The sequence below is a fragment of the Bos grunniens genome, chromosome 3 (assembly GCF_055505025.1).
Source record: "Bos grunniens cultivar Pamir isolate PY7600 chromosome 3, Bosgru_T2T1.0, whole genome shotgun sequence".
Lineage (NCBI taxonomy): Eukaryota > Metazoa > Chordata > Mammalia > Artiodactyla > Bovidae > Bos > Bos grunniens.
The window spans coordinates 11,967,361-11,983,505 of NC_141167.1; the positions used below are offsets into that span (position 1 = coordinate 11,967,361).

Consider the following 16,145-nt stretch of genomic DNA (forward strand, 5'->3'; position numbering starts at 1 on the left):
AGACTATAAACCACTTTAAAAGACTGAAATTATAGGAATCAAGTACCGATTATACAAAACAAAGGCTAGTGAGCAGGGTGGACCAAGCCTTGTCTGGCCTTTGAAGTGGGAGACCCAGTCCATGGAGATTGGGAAGATAGAGGAGGGATGCTGAGGGTCAAAGACAGGGGGAGGCTGGGAGCCTTTCTGCTTTTCCTGGGGCTGAGTGGTTTTTTAGTGATGGGCTTACTGGCATTCTCTTCTCTGGATAGCCCAGGCTTATCAAGGAGCAGGCCCAGGTGGGGAGTCCCAGGAAGCCCTAGAAGCCCCCAAGACCCTCCGCCCCACTGACCCGGAGTCCTTGTAGTAGAGGGAAGTCAAGCAGAGGCTCAAAGATACTGTCGTCCTCCGGATGTGGGACTAGGGGCTCTGGGGTCCCCGGAGAGCTGGTCTGGAACCAGAGGTTCTCGTAGGACTTGGGACTGGGGGAGAGGCCCTCCAAGAGGGGCTGAGTTGAGTCGCAGCGGAGGTAGTGCCCAGGCCCTGGGCCCGTGGGGCTGCCCAGCACCTGCACGTAAAGCACCTGGTCGCTGTTGCCAGGCTGGGGCTGAGGCTGAGCGGAGGGCACTCTTGGGTCTCCCTGGAGCACATAGGCCTGGACAAGGGTGGAGAGGCTACCGGGCCCTGAGCTGTCATTGGACTCCCAGGGCCCTGGCTTCTTCTCTTCCTCCTCCAGCACCGTGATCTTGGTGATGGGTGGCATGCCGGGGTCCCGAAGGCTGGGCAGCTGTAAGATATCCTGACATAAAGATGTGTGGTGAGGGCCTGGTTCGTTTCAGATGTCTGTTCCAGCCACTGTCCCTTCCTGCACTGGGGTGGTGGGGGGACATTCCTGCTGTTCCTTGCTGGAACGCAAAGGGTTACTCAGGGGATGCAAAGCACCTCATATGTGCCGGACGCGTGCTATGTGCTGTTCAGACTTAGCCCGGTGAATCTCCCCAGTGCTTTTGTGTGTAATTTGTCCCATTTCACAATGAGGTGACTGAGGCTTTGAAATGGGTGGAGCTGGGATTCACACTCAGGTCTGCTTTGCTCTATAAAGAGGTGAAGTGATGGGAAGGCCTGAGTACTCATTCTTGGGGGAGTTTCCCTTCACTTTGAGCCTGGGGTAGGAGCCTAACCCTCAGACCCATTTCCCTCTCCCTCCAGTGTTCTCACCTCTGCCGTGATGGTTGGCACCCAGGAACCCAGGCTGCTGCGGGCTGGGTCCGGGACACTCGGCCAGAGGGAATACTTCCTGCTGGAGAAGAGGGCAGGTGAAGGCTGGGTCAGCATGCCCTCCCGTCCTCCCAGCATTTCTCCCACCTTCTCCCAGCAGCAGAAGGGATGACCCCTTTGTGCAGAGAAGAGAAGGAGGGGGGCCTGACTCCCAGACCTGAACCCTGTGGCCTGGCAAGTCTGAGAGGAGCCAGCCTTGCTCACCTGGGCCTTCAGTTCCCTTCAGCAGGGTTACCTGGGTGTCAGGTCTCTCAGAAGGACTCACCTGGGTCTGCAGCAGAACTGGGCAGCCCCACAGAGGCAGATGAGCAAGACCAGGAGGCCGAACAGGCCCAGGAGGATGTGCAGCTCAGACTCCTCTGTGGTGAGGGGAAAGCCAGGAGAGGTAAGAGTGCGTGCAGGTGAGACTGAGCCTCCGCCCTCAGACTGGGCTCCAAGGGCAGGGCTGGGCCTCGGCCCTCAGACTAAGATCCAAGGGTAGTGCTGGCTCTTCCCACTCAGGGACCCAGGCAAGGCTTATCTAGTTTCACAGTGGCAGTCTTTTGGGTTAGGCCTCCTCCCAGCAGCTTTCCCTGACCAGTCCCCATTCTCCCCTTACCTAGAGTCAAGGTCATCAGGGTGAGGCTTGTGCTGTTGGCGGCCCACACCTGGCTGGCGGCCATGAGTTGGACATGGTACAAGCTAGAAGGCTCCAGGCCACGGAGGACAAAGCTGTGGGTGGAGGCATTCAGGACAGTGGCTGGGAGTAGAGGAGACTCGTGAGCCTGGGCCTGGCTGCTGAACCTCCCCAAGGCCTCTGAGCACCCCCTCCCACGCCTTCTGGGGCTGCGGGTTGCTGAGGATAGACTCACAGAAGGACTGGTCCTGAGTGTTGGTCCAGAAGATGGTGTAGTGGGTAAGGGGGCTCTTCCCCAGCTCAGGGGCCTCAGGCACCCACTCCAGCTGGGCCCACGTCTTGCCAATGTGCCTGAGATGCAACTCTGGGCCATGGGAGGGGGCTGCCGGAAGAGAGAGATGCAGGGGCTGATGGGGAGTGGGGTGGGGATGAGGGAACCCAGTTGGACTTCTTGTGGCTCCCCAGACCCAAGAACTGGGACACTTTGTGGGGGTGGGTGGTATAAGAAAGTTCAGGGGGACTCATATCCAAGCCTCGTTTTCCCAGGAACTTTCACTGAATCCCATTGACTGCTAATAAGTGGCTGAGCTGAGATTTAAACCTGCTTTTCTTTGACTCAAAGCCTTGCTTCCTGATTTCTGCCAGGCCTGGTTTTGTCTGGTTCACTGTTTGATTTCTGCCGCTCATGTGACACCTGTCCAGTTTTTGCCAGAATTGCTCCTTGAATTCTGCTGCTGAGCTTACGTCCCAGTTTCCATTACGCCACCACCTGAGTTCTTTCCAGCTGCAGGGGTCTAGTGTAAGCCAGGGGTAATCTTAGGATTGAGAGAGACCATTTTCTGGGCCAGAGGTAGGGGGGGCGGGGAGAAAAAGTTCTCTCCTAATTCCAGATTTTGGGGGGCCTAGAGAGGCCTTGAGAGAGAGGAGGGGATTCTGAAAAAAAGACTTAGTGGCTAACGAACCCATCTCTTGGGAGTAGGCATAGATATGCTGGGAGGGTCCCTTGGTGTCCTGGTACAGGGGGGTCACAGTGATCTCGTAGAGCTGAAAGGGCCTGATGTTCTCTGTAGAGAGAAAATGGGGTGGGCACTCTGGTTAGGGGCCAGCCTCTGATGATGGCTGGGGGCTAACCTTAGACTTCAGGGATAACCTGAGCTTTGTTCTTCAGGTCTGGCCTCTGCAGTCTCTTCTTCAGATCATTTGCTTGGGGGTAAGGGGCCACAAGTGGGAGAGAGAGAGCTAGAAAGGTGGCAGAGTCAGGGCTAGAAAGAGAGGCTCCAGTTAGACTGCAGGAAGAACTTCCAGATTCGGAGGACGTGCAATGAGAATGGTGCAGGAACAGGGCAATATACATCTTTAGGGTGGTTCAGGCAGATAAAATGCTCCCCCTGCTCCCCAGCCCTGCCCATCTGCCCAGCCCCCAGGCCTGTCTCACCCTGCAGCAAGGTCCCTGCAATGCTTCCATTATGCTCCATCCTCCAGGTCATAGGACTGCCGTTGGGGCTGGGGGGACTGAGGCCCCACTCAATCACATAGCCCTGAGGTTGAGGACTGGGGGGCTCCCAGCCCACCCAGAGGCTATGAGGGTCTCGAGCAGTGGTGTGGAGTCTGCCCAGGGGTGGGCCTGGAGATAGAGTAGGAGATGATGTGAAGATGAGAAGAAAGGCCCTAGAGCTAGAAACCTGGGTTCAAGTCTGGCCTTTGCAACTTACAAGCTGGGTGACCTTGGGTAAGACAATATCTGAGCCTCAGATTCCTCCTCTGTAAGGTGGAAAGGATGATAATAAAGTTGTTACCATGGAGGGTCATGGTGCAGAGTAAGTGAGATGGTACATGAAACAGGCCTGCTGTGGTAATTAATGATGAAAGCTCACCCTGTGTGGTTCTCTGTGTGTATTAATTCACTGAGTCTGCTAACAGTCCCAATGGGGGCTCGACTACTGTCCCCAACTTAGCAATAAGAAAATGGAGACAGAGAGGTTAAGGGACTGGTCTAGGGTCACATGGCTGGGAAATGGGAATACTAGCTCTTGTTATTGTTAATCCGTGTTCAGGGGCATCTGAGGGTGAGAGTGACTGATCCCCTGAGAACGAACAGTTAACTGAGGGACTATTTTTTTTTAATATTTATTTATTTGGCTGTGCTAGGTCATGGTTAAAGCATAGGGGCTCTTTGATCTTTGTTGCAGCTTGCAGGATCTTTAGTTCTGGCATGTGGGATCTAGTTCCCTGACCAGGGATCAAACCTGGACCCCCTGCATTGGGAGTCTTAGCCATTGGACTGCCAGGTAAGTCCTAGGGACTATGTTTTAGCTGGAAAACATTAGAACTTTGTCTCCCATTTCCTTGGCAGAATAGACTCTATGTGTGTGTGTGTGTGTGTGTGTGTGGGTAGGCACTGCCACCAGCTTAACTTGGTTCTGGCTAGTGATAATAATAGTCACTAACACATACGGAACAGTTACTTTGTGTAGGCACATGTCTAAACTCATGTAATCTTCACAGCAATGCTTTGAGTTAGACACTGTACCATTCCCATTTGCGAGATGAGTAAACTGAGGCCAGGGAGGGTAAGTAACTTGCCCAGATCTCATTGCTAACAAGTAACAGGATTAGATTTGAACCCAGGCAGTCTAGCCTCTGAATTTACTTGCTTAACCACCATACTGTACTAGCTGTGGGCCCTCTTTACCTCTGCTTTCCAAGAAAACCACGGGGGTGGGATGCGAGGTCCCAGCTGTGTTATAGGCCTTAAGGACCACCTCCCGGGCTTCTGAAGGCAGTTGGAAGGTACAGTTCAGCTCCGTGGTGTCACAGAGGGTTGGCTCTGCCCCAGCCTGGTCTGAGGGTCTCCAGGAAACCAGGTAACCTTGGATCTGTCCGCTGTCTTCTTCCAGGGCTATTGGCTGTTAGTGGGCATAGGAGGAAAAAGATAAGGAGATGCGCAGCTCATCCTGAGTAGGGGAGAGCTTCTAGATGGAGTGTCCGTGTCCCCGGAACTGAGCCACCCAGACTGGGAGTCAGTCCTCTTCCCTCCCTCCCTCCCTTCTCCCCCGTGCTAGGTCCTAGAAGAGAGGAAAGGATAAAGTAACTCAGTGTGAGCAGCAGGCACCTAACAAGGTGAGTCCTGCATTGTAGTCTCTGCAGAAGGGCACTGCCCAGCTTCCTGGTGCACTACCCAGCAAAGTGTGTGCAGATCACGTACACATCCAAGCCTGCCAGGCCTGCTGGAGTCCTGAGCCCCAGCTTGCAGGGGTCTGTTTAAATCTGAAGAGGTGGAGGGATGGCCTTCAGAGGGGGTTACCTTCCAGAACAGCTGCACAGTCACCGTCTGGGGGTCCAGCTGCCTCTGCCGCCACCACGTGTCCAGTCTGACGATGGGGGCTGTGGAGCGAGCAGGAGGGGAGGGTCAGGGAGGGCCCCGGAGGCCAGCCAGGATCCTGATGGCTGCTCCCAGCCCCTCACCACCTGCTCACCCCGTTGTGCAGTGGTCAGCTCCAGGCTGGGGCTCCATTCGCTCCAGTGGCCGGGCAGGCGCCAGCGGGTGCAGCGCATTTGCAGGGTGTAGGCTGTGGATGGGAGGAGCCCGCAGAGTTCATACTGGGAGGTCCTGGCGGGCAGGGCGCTCACCTGGTGGAAGACAGGCATGGCTGTCAGCCTGGACCTCTGTGCCCTTCGGGGCCAGCTCAGTTTACCCTCCCCTCAGCCACACCCAACCCAGGCCCCTCAGGTTGCCCTCTGCCTCACCAGGTCCCAGCCGGCTTCTCCAAGCCGAGGCTGGTGGCGCAGCTCACACTTCTGTTCTATGTACAGACTTGGCCTCCAGGTCTCCCAGCGCAGCCTCAGGCAGCCTGGCTGAGGCGGGACCACCGCAGGGCTGGGCTCCAGGGCCCACAGTGTGGGGGGCTCCAGTTTCACTGCAAGGAGAGGGGTTATCGGACACTTCCTCTGCTTCATCCTCCAGGGCTCTGTTCTGGCTTCCCCTGTCTTCCTGTCTGTGGTTCCATTTCTTCTCTGGGTCTCCATTCGTGGGACCTCTATATCTTCCCATCTCTCTCTGTGTCTCTTCATCTCTGTGTTGTCCTGTTTCTGCAGGTCTGTCTCTGTCCATGAGCCTGTTTCTGTCTCTGTTTCCTCTTCTTGCACTGGTTGTTCCCTCGGTCTGGAGCACTTACCTTCCGAATATACAGTGTCTTGCTCCCTCATTTCCTCCAAGGATCTTCTCAAATGTCGTCTTCTCAGTGAGGCCTTCCCTGACGTCCTTCTCCCCAGCTGTCCCTACCCCATCCCCTGCTTCATTTCCTCATCACACATACCATTACCTGACATGTTATTATTCTTTGCCCACCAGAATGTAAGTGGGCAAAATTTCGGGGGCACGATTTTTGCTGTGTTGTTTACTGCTGTATCCCTAGCCCCTAGAACAGTGCCTAGCGCAGAGTGGGCGCTTCAGGAAATATGCTGAAAGAATGAATGAGTGTGTCTCCTTGCCTGTGTTTCTTCCACATCCCTGTCTGTGTCTCCAAAGCTCTGGCTTCAATTGAATCCCACATTATTTTTCTCCCTTCTCTTCCTCCAGGTCTTTCAGCATCTTATTGTCTGTCCCTGGGTCTGTGTTTCCCTCCCTGTGCCTCTCTGAGTCTGCTCATGGTGGGGACCTCTTTCCTCCCCCACACCCAGCGTCACCCACCAACGTCCATGGGAGCCAGGCAGAGCTTTGGGGAAGCGCTGGTCCCCAGCGCGTTCCTGGCCTGCACCCAGATGCTCATGTTCTGGTACAGCTGCAGGTGTTTGCGGGGGATGGAGCAGTGGCTCTGCCCGACTTCCGGCACGCAGTCAGGGATGGAATCCTTCTGCGTCTGGCATTTGTCCTGGCTCCTGCCAATGGGCCAGGCTTGGATGTAAAGTGGGGGCAGAAAGCCAAGCTCCCTCCTCCTCCCTATCTCCGCCTTGGCTTTCCACCCCAACAGTCCTACCCGCGGTCTGTCCCAGAACCCAAAGCAATGGGCTGGCATAAGGACCCTTACTCACTTGAAGCTCTTCAGGGTGAAGCTGGTGGACAGGTGGGTGTCGGGGCCTGGCTCCCACTGACAGATGAGGCTGTTGGTTGTGAGGTTCATGATGCAGGATAGGTTGTAGGGTGCAGTGGGAGGGTCTGTGGGTAGGGTGGAGAGAGTGAGGGCTTCAGGTAAGACCACTTGGAAAGCTCCCACTGGGACCAGTTGGGCATTTCCTTGCCCTGGGTCTCCATGGTAAGTGGGTTGCCAACCCACCTGCCATGCCTTTGTCTCCATGCAGAGTGATCCCAGAAGGGCAGCCCTGGGATAAGCTAAGTTATCCACATGTACATGGACAAGTAAACAGAGCCTCCAACCCTCTCAACTCTGCCCTTTTTGACAGTAACAGTGTAGTGTCTGGGTTTTCATCCTGATTCTGCCACTCATTAGTGGTGTGATCTTGAAGTCACCTAATGGCTCTGTGCCTCAGTTTCCTCATCTGTAAAATGGGGGTAATGGTAATATACCTACCACCTAGGGTTATTGTGAGGGCTGAGTGACTTACTAGGTATACAGTGCTCAGAGCAATGCCTGGCATATATGAGTGCTCTGTAAATCTTAACTTTCACTATTATTGATTCTTAAACAAGAACCTTGGTCTCTGTTTTTCATTATGCATTGGCTCAGCACAAATCCATCCTTCCTCAGTTTGAGCAGAAGGCTGAGACTGGGGTAGGGGTAGAATCTAGGAGCATGCCCACCTTGTTGAGAATGTCCTCCCTGGAGACACCTTCCTGTGGCTGGGGAGTTGGGCTTACTCGGCAGCCATATGGAGTAGTGGTTACTGGTTTTTGAGCCACACTGCTTAATAAAAAGCTTTATTCCATCCTTATTAATTTATGACCTCTAGTATGCAACTTTGCTAATGGTAAGGAACCCACCTGCCAATGCAGGAGACATAAGAGACACGGGCTCTATCTCTGGGTCAGGAAGATCCCCTGGAGAAGGAAATGGCAACCCATTCCAGTATTCTTGCCTGGAAAATACCATGGACAGAGCAGACTACAGCTCATAGGGTCGCAAAGAGTTGGACACAACTGAGCAACTAACACACACACAGCATGCCACTTACCCTCCCTGACCCTCAGTTTCCTCATCTGTGAAATGGGGCTATGTAATACTACCCACTGGTAGGGAAAATGTGATATCATGCTTATAAAGTACTTATTGAGCAAGAACGCAAGAAAGAATAGCTCTTATTAGTATTGGCAGGAGGGCATTGGAGGCAGAGTGGGGGGATGGCCGCAGGAACTCACAGCCCGCCTGTAGCTCAGCCTGGTCCAGGATCTGCAGGCTGTTGCCCCAGTGCAGGCAGCAGGAGAGAAGGACCCGAGAGTGGTTGAGGTGGGGCAAGGTGATGGTGGACTGCAGGGTCCCGTTCGGCAGGTGCTGCCGCCTCTCCCTGGGATGAAGCTCCGGTTCCAGTTTCCATACAACTCGCCAGTCGGTGCCCAGGTGGCTGCAGTTCCGGGTGATGAAGCAGGAGGCCGTGACTTGATCTCCCAGGCGGACGATGGGGGCTGAGAGGAGGATATGCCCACACTGCTCCAGGCCTGGGGTGGAAGAGAACGAGTCGTAAGTGACTCCTCTGTCCGGCAGAGCTGGCCTCCTAGACTCGGTACTCCTAGACTCAGTACCTTTACCTTGCTTTACCCTCCAAGATTCGTGGGGGCAGGTGCTGGAATGGCAAGGATGTGTGCGGAGATTGGGAGAGGCTCTCGAGTTGAGATGGAGATAGTGGTGTGGGGGTAAATGTTTATCAACCTGCTATACAGAGGGAAACGGCTCCTGGCTTGTAGCCTGGGCTGCTTTCCCTGGTGTAAGTATTCCTACCATGGCTGATTTCAAGCTACCAGGCTGACATCACTTAGTGTGAACTTGGAAAGAGAGGTACACAATCAGGGCTTGCAAGCCAACTCCGGCACGCCACCGGATGGAGACCAGTCCCTCCCCAACAATGGCGACACCATGGTTAGAATGATAAGAAGCCCGCAGCCACAGCAGTCCTTCCAGAATTCATATCTGATTGTTACCCCATCATGACCACAGCACTTCAATGGTACGTTATTCTTCTGAAAGGCAGTATGCTGTGATGGATAAGAGCGTGGATGTTGGAACTAGACTGCCTAGATTTAGAACCTGGTTCTGCTGCTGCTGCTAAGTCGCTTCAGTCGTGTCTGACTCTTAGTGACCCCATGGACTGCAGCCCACCAGGCACCTCCGTCTGCTTAGTAATTTTGTGACCTTGATGTTACCCAGACTTTCTGTGCCCTGGTTTTCTCATCTGTGAGATGAAGATAAAAAAGCCCTTAACTTAGTGATGTTGGGAGGATTAGATGTGAGAATATGCATAAGGCACTCAGAACAGTGCCTGACACGTAAGTATTTCCTGCTATGATTAGGTTAAAGACTCAGATCCTTTGTCTTACAGCCCAAGACTTAGATCCTTCTCACAACCCTTGTGGCCTGGCCCCTGCCTAACCCTCCTGGTTCCAGCCCAGACCATTGTGTCTCAGCTCCAGTCCCTCTAGCCTACATGCTATCCTCTGGAAAGGCCACGCTCCCTCCAGTCTCCCGATCTTCGTACCTGTTGATCCTTTTGGAGGTGCTCCTTTTCGTTTCTGCCACCCCTCTTTCACCTGGATGACATTCAGGCATCTTGCGAGGAACCAGACCGGGTTCTGACCAATCAGACCATGACAGCCCCCTGAACTTTCCCAAAGCTCATATCTTTCGTAATTAGAGAGTCACGTGATGATTTGCTACTCTGTACCCCCGGCTAGACCGTAGGTTCTGCGAGGCCAGAATCCCTGGCTGTTTCGCTCACTACTGCATTCCCAGAGCCTAGCGCCGAGCAGGCCCTTGGTGAGTATGTGTGGAATAAGAGCAAGCACCGGACCTTGCCCACAATGCCTTCTCTCCTCTCCCAGCTGTTCTGCAGCCCATTTTGCTGATGGGGATGCTGAAGCCCCAAGAGGAGGAGCAATTTGTTCAGGGTCACAGAGCAAGTTTATAGGGCTCCCATCACATCACAGACTCAGAATTTCAGACCAGAAGGACTCTTGCCAACTGTTTACTTCAAAACTCCACGTAATACCAAGTCATCTACCCACGGGGCTAGGATGATCTGTTTTTGATGGCTTGCCAGCTGAGAACATTTTTTATATTTCTAGAGAGTGAAAAACCAAACCAAACACCAGATAAGCAAGAACATGCCACAGAGACTGTATGTGGGCTGCAAAGCTGAAAATTACATCAAAGTTTGCTGACCTCTGCTGGGCCTTGGCTTGCATACCCCCAGAGATAGGAGGCTCCACACCTCTCAAGATAGTCTCCATAGTCTGGAGAGCTCTGCCTGGGGTTCATATTTTTTTAAAACATTATTGTTATTTTTTTGGCAGTACCATGTAGCATGTAGGATCTTAGTTCCATGACCAGGAATTGAACCGTGCCCCCTGCAGTGCAAGTACAGAGTCCTAACCACTAGGGACTCCACCAGGGAAGCCAGGGAAGTCCTGGAGATTCTTTGCTTCAGGATTAAAGCTGCCTTCTCACGGCTTCCACCCTGATCCCTCTACTGCCCATGAAGGCTGCACAGGACTCAGAGGTTTCTTCTGACAACCTGGTAGAGATTCGCAGATAAGACCCGGGTCTTGTGCACCTTCCCCAGGCTGGCTAGCCCAGGTTCTCTCACCTTTACTCAGAGGTGGTGGTTTGCCGGCAGAGGTCTGTGCGTGGGAGCCCAGCTACCCTGCATCTGTGGCCCAGTCGATTCTTTGGGGATTCTCTGGGAACCCCAGGAGCACTGTGACAATGCAGGGAAATGACTCCCTCCTCCACCCCCAGCATCTCTCCCTGTGATCCCCACCCCCCCATGGCACCTTCATCCCTGACCACACTCACTTCTGGGGAGCAGGAGGATGATCAGAGCAGCTCCCACCAGGCTCCAGGCTCCCAGCCCCACCATCGTGCTGGCTTGGTCCTCACCTGGAGGCAGAGGGGGTGGTGAAGGTCATGGGCTTTGGAGTCAGGGCTGAGCTTAGTCTTTGCTCTGCTACAGTGTGGCTTCAGACAGGTTACTTGACCTCTCTGAGCCTGGTTGCTCTGCAAAATGAAGGTAACAAAAACCTATGCTGCATAGGGTTTGGGGAGGAAGACCCAAAATGATGCAAGTCAAGGGCATCGCACAGTACCTGGCGCATAGGAAATGACTCTTAAATGACTGTTATTATTATATGTGCCTTTAAGGAGAGAGCAGGGAAGGGAGCCACGGGGAACACCATTCTTCCCGTTCCCTTCTGTTTTAGCCAGTCTCCCAGCCCGCTGAAAGCAAAGTCTGAGATGAAGGCTTGCCTGCAGGTAGTTTATATGGGGGAAGACTCCAGGAACAGAGTAAGGGAGTGGAGAGAATGAAACGGGTAAGAAGGAAAGCCAGCACGACGGTGCATCATCAAACTGAGGACAGCTGGGGCTCAATCCTGCTGGAATCTTGCAAGGAGCCACGCTGAACATGCCTCAGAACTTGGCTGGCAGACAGGATGGGAACATTGTCCACCAGTTCCTGCCCCTTGTTGGTCAAGGACTGTTCCTTGGGGTGTTAACTCCCTGGCACGTGTCACATTGCACATGTCTGAGTACCGGGCAGGTCCCCCAAGGTGAGCCATGCTCCAAGAGTCAGAGACGCTCACTGCCTGGCAGAAAGGGACAACTCCACAGAACAGCTGAGGACAGGCTGCACCTTGAAAAGCTGGCTTCCCCAGCAATGGCTAAAGGGAAGGGTGGGTTGAGAGGATACCCCAATTCTGGGCACAGACCTCTGGAGGCCTTCTGGGACCAGATATCCTGTGGTCATGGCGACAGTGCCCAGATGGAGGGAGCGTTAGTACATTAATCTCAGGAAGTAAGCAAAGGTTTCTATTGCTGGGGTGGCTTCCAGCCTTTCCATTCTGCTCCCATTGGGGTCTTGGGGCCAGACACCTGGTCCTCCAGCACTAACTGACATCTGGGTGGCAGATCAGTGGGAATCGTTGACCAGCTTTTGTATGTACATACATGAACACATACATGTAGGTGGTGTCCCAGCCGATTCCCGGTGCTCAGAAAAGATTAAGCTTCTTTCGCTCCAAGACAGAGGAGTGAATAACAACTGCAGATACCCAAAGCTGTTTCTGCCTGCAGGGGTCTTACTTAAATCCCTGGTCCCTCCTTATTATATGTTGCAGGATCAGGATACCAGGTGCATGCTAGCCCCTGAGTCATCTTTTTGCACATCAGGAAAAAAGCATCCCTTCCTCTGGACAAATGCAGCTCCACACAAGGACCTGGCAACTAGAGAACAGGCTGGATTTCAGCCTCTACTTTCTGGGCAGCTTTGTGCAGTGAGAAACGCACACAATTGTTCAGAGGACCCCAGTCTACCAGTTAGCGGTTGGCACCCTTGTTCCTCTGGCATCTGACTATCCACCAACGCACACTTGTTGGGGAAGATTTCGTCTCCTTGGCTCAGATTTCGGGACACTCGTGCCCGTTCCTATGTATTTTTGATCATATCCTAGCCCTCCTGCCCGGTGAGGTACCGCTTCATCCCTCTCCACTGGCTCCCAGTGGGCAACCCAACCCCAAATCCCAAGGGCCCAGGCATCTTCTCCCGGGGTTGCCAGGGGTTGGCACATTTGGCATCAGTCCCTGGTCCACCCATGGCAGCCTTGGATGCTCCCCACCCCCGCCGAGCGGGATCTGGGACCAGGTGGAGCATGGTGTCACTTTCTGGGGGTCCAGCTTTGAGTCAGACCACCTGGTCTGAACTCCAGGTCCACCACTTACCAGCTTGGCGACCTTGGGCAGATTATTCCACCTTTCTGAGCCTCGGTTACCCCATCTGTGAAGGAAGGATAACAACAGCTCCCGCATCTCCGGTTTGGGGTGAGGATGAAGTGAGATGGTCCGTGATAAAGGCACTTAGCACGGAGCTTGCATAGAGGAAGCACTCCATGACCATGTTATTTTCATGTGCCATAAAGCAGGATACCACCTCATGGAATCAGCACGGTTTAGTACCTCTCTCCCCTGCTTACCAACTGTGTGGTCTCCGCCTCCTAGGACTGCCACCTTGCTTTTGTCTGTGTCACATTTCATGTTTCAAAGCCCCGTTTCTGGGTTCCCTGCTCCTTGGCCCCCCAGTCTCCCCTTTGCTTCCAGCCATCCCTGCTCACTCTCTGGACTCTGGAGTCCCAGCACACTATGTTGTCCCCTGGGGTCACTGCATCACCAACCCCTGCTCCCCACCACCTTTCTTCTTTCCTCTTCTTTCCATCCCATCGCACTCAGCCTTCTCGCCTCCCCCTTCTCCAGTTCACGCCTCTGTCTCCCCTTCACGTGAAGATTCTTTCCTTGGGAAGAGGGTTGGGGAGAGGAGGGGGCTGGGACAAAACAAGGGAGAGGACTTCCTAGATGTGGTTCAGACAGAGAAAGACAGGTGGAAAAAGTAGGAAAGTGGGGTACACAAACCGAAATGCTGGAGAGAGATCACAGAGAGACAGACTGAGGTGGGGAGAGAAAGGAGCCTGAGGCAAGGGATGGTGGTACTCAGAGACACGGCACCCGGAGGCTGAGAGGAAACAGATACTCAAGAGAGTTTAAGACTTAAGAGACAAAAGGACCCTTGAGAGACAAAAAGAGAGGCATAGAGAGACTCTGAGACAGACAGACAGACAGGAGCTCAGAGCCAAGCAAGCCAGAGAAGGGCTGAGGAGGAAAGAGAGAAATTTACATGGTGTGAAATTTACATGGAGACTGGAAGCAGTTAAGACACAGGTTGTCAGAGAGACTTGGAGGCAAATAATGAGTATAACTTTCCCTGAATCCAGCCCTTTCTTGAGCCCAGCTCAGTGTCCCAAAGAGATATTTGTCTGTCTGTGACTTCCCAAATGCAGTGCCCACCTCTCAAAAAAGTAGGGGCACCTTGGGAAAAAAGACTCAGTGTTGAGGGCTCCTGGTTCCCAGGGGTAAATTCTTAAGGCTGGAGTGCTGGTCCAAGGTCACCAAAGGGCGCACGCCCTTGGCAGAGCGGGGGGAGTGGACCTGAGACTCCAGGGTCCCATCATTCCCAGGCCCAGCCCTCCCAGGGGCTCCCCTACTCACGCTGGAGCCTGTGGCCGGCCGGGCACCCGCCGGCCTCCCGTCTCTGCTCTCCTCTTCAAGGCAAGTTCCTGAAAACAGCCGCAGCGGGCTTCTGTCCCCAGCCCTGTCGTTAATGGCTCCGTCTCTGACAGGCGCAGGGGCTGCCGATTGCAACACCTGCCCAACTCCTTCCCTCCCTTGCATTGTTGACGCGGGCACGGGCAGCCCCTTCCTCCCAGGAAGGAGCCTGGGAGGGAAGCCGGCGAGGCCTGGGCAGCCTTCCTGCCTCGGGGGTCTTGAAGGGGCTGAGGGATGTGGCAACGTCGTCCCCCACCTCTGCCTCCGGATTTCCTGACTCAAAGCTTTGAGGCTGGCAGGGCCCAGACTCCAACCTGCCTGGGTGCCATTCCTATGCCCCCACGCTCTGGGGGAACATCACTTGGAGACAGACCCTGGCTCGAAGGCTCACTTGGCCCTAAGCCTCTTTTTGGCACTGGGTTTGGGGCCCTGATCCTTGCAATATTCAAGGGGCGGCCTCTAAGGTTACAGGGAATTCTGGAACGCGGTACCTTCCTCCCCGCTCCCCTCTGCATGGCATGTTCCCCCTGCTGCCTGAAGGCCTTGCAGATGGAGAAATATGGACTCTGGGGAGAAATACGGACTCTGGGCACAAGGAAGGGGTCACTCATGAGGGTCCGGTCTTCATAGGCTCACAAGACATTAATAATGTTCACTCACAGTAATTCTGCCAAACTGAATGCTTTTTCATTGAGTGAAACAGGCTACATTTTATGTCTTTCGTGGTCTGTATCCACGAATACCCTGCAGCTGTTTACGAATAATATTCTGTGCATTTTTCTGAAGAGGGTTTAGAGTGTTCACAGTTTCTTGGATTTATGACTCAATAAAGATTAGGTACTAACACACCAGCGGAGGGTTCACACCATATGACACATTTTAGGAAAAGTGAGCTTCTGAGTCTGTTGCGAGGGGGCAGACTTGGGTTCCGGTTCTGGTTCCAGTTCGAAATATCCATCTGTCGGCAGCTACCTCTCTGAGGTGCCCCACAGGATCCACATGCTCAGCAAATCCCATCGACTCTTCTTTCAAAATATTAGAACCAGAATCCTGAGTAGGTAGGTACTCACTGTAAAGTTCAACTTGGCCACATGTTTGGATATTTTCCTGATGAAAAGTTGGAACATATAAATATCCCTTAAACCAACAGCAGCCAGCTCTAAGCCATTCTTTCTCTTACCTGGATCACTGCAATGGCCCCCCTTCCCCTCCTCCTTCCATTCATCCTTGTCCTGCCCCCTGCCCCCACCCATCTATTGTTCCTTCAGTGGTCAGTGTGATGCTAATCGAACAGAAGTCAGTTCATGTCATCCTCTGCCCCAACTCCCAATGGCACTCATCTCACTCAAAAGCAAAGCCTTTTCAACAACCTACAAAGCCCTTTTTCATCCAGGGGTTCCCTCTGGCCCTTCTCCTGTGATTATTCTCCCCCTTGCTGCTCTGCTCCAGCCATTCTGTTTTACTTTTTGGGCTCCCTCCTGCCTCCCGGCCTTTGCCCTTGCTGTTTCCTCTGCCTGGACTAATTTCTCCCAAATGACTATATGGGGCACTCCTTCCCCTCCATTTGAGCAGAAAGTGATTGCTCAAATGTCACTTTCTCATTGAAGCCCTTGCTGACCACCCTTTAAAAATTGCAACCACCCCTCACTCCCTAGCTCTCTTTCCCCTTTAATATTACCTCTTCACCGTCTGACACTGGCTGTCCCTGCCGCCTAGAATGGAAGTTCCATGAGAGCAAGAGTTTTAGTCTGTTTTGCTTAAAAACTCATCTCCAGGATCTTCAACCCATCTGTCATGTGATGAGTCCTCGATACAGGTTTGTTGAATGAATGATTGAATGGATACACCTTCCCTCCACTTCACCAAACCTGCCCCCAATCCCTGCATACTTCATCTTTTTAAATGACACTACCCCAAGTCCCCCAACGCAGGGACCCGGGAGTCATTCTTCACACCCCTCCCTCACACCCTCACCTCCAGTTAGTTCCTAATGAAGGAGAGTGGGCTTTTGGTTCATC

The 16,145-nt window shown here is 53.5% G+C and overlaps 1 protein-coding gene across 5 annotated transcripts; it reads right to left on the reverse strand.

The window, feature by feature from the left end:
• On the reverse strand, positions 1 to 15,330 carry CSF3R (colony stimulating factor 3 receptor). Of its 5 annotated transcripts, none has more exons than XM_086379841.1 (17): positions 14,071 to 15,330; positions 12,754 to 12,808; positions 10,834 to 10,917; positions 8,187 to 8,483; positions 6,905 to 7,028; positions 6,564 to 6,751; positions 5,621 to 5,790; positions 5,350 to 5,503; positions 5,178 to 5,257; positions 4,566 to 4,779; positions 3,309 to 3,497; positions 2,836 to 2,937; positions 2,109 to 2,255; positions 1,856 to 1,996; positions 1,523 to 1,616; positions 1,198 to 1,276; positions 1 to 778 (listed from the first exon to the last, which is right to left on the reverse strand). In XM_086379841.1, the coding sequence occupies exons 3-17, from the start codon at positions 10,895 to 10,897 to the stop codon at positions 299 to 301; spliced, it is 2,523 nt and encodes an 840-aa protein (XP_086235967.1). In that variant the 5' UTR covers positions 10,898 to 10,917; positions 12,754 to 12,808; positions 14,071 to 15,330; the 3' UTR covers positions 1 to 298. The 5 variants fall into 5 exon arrangements, with proteins under 5 accessions (XP_086235967.1, XP_086235950.1, XP_086235970.1 ...); XM_086379824.1 differs by having other exon boundaries at positions 1,198 to 1,279; XM_086379844.1 differs by having other exon boundaries at positions 10,834 to 11,034; positions 14,071 to 14,228.
• Between the last annotated feature and the right edge of the window lie 815 nt (positions 15,331 to 16,145).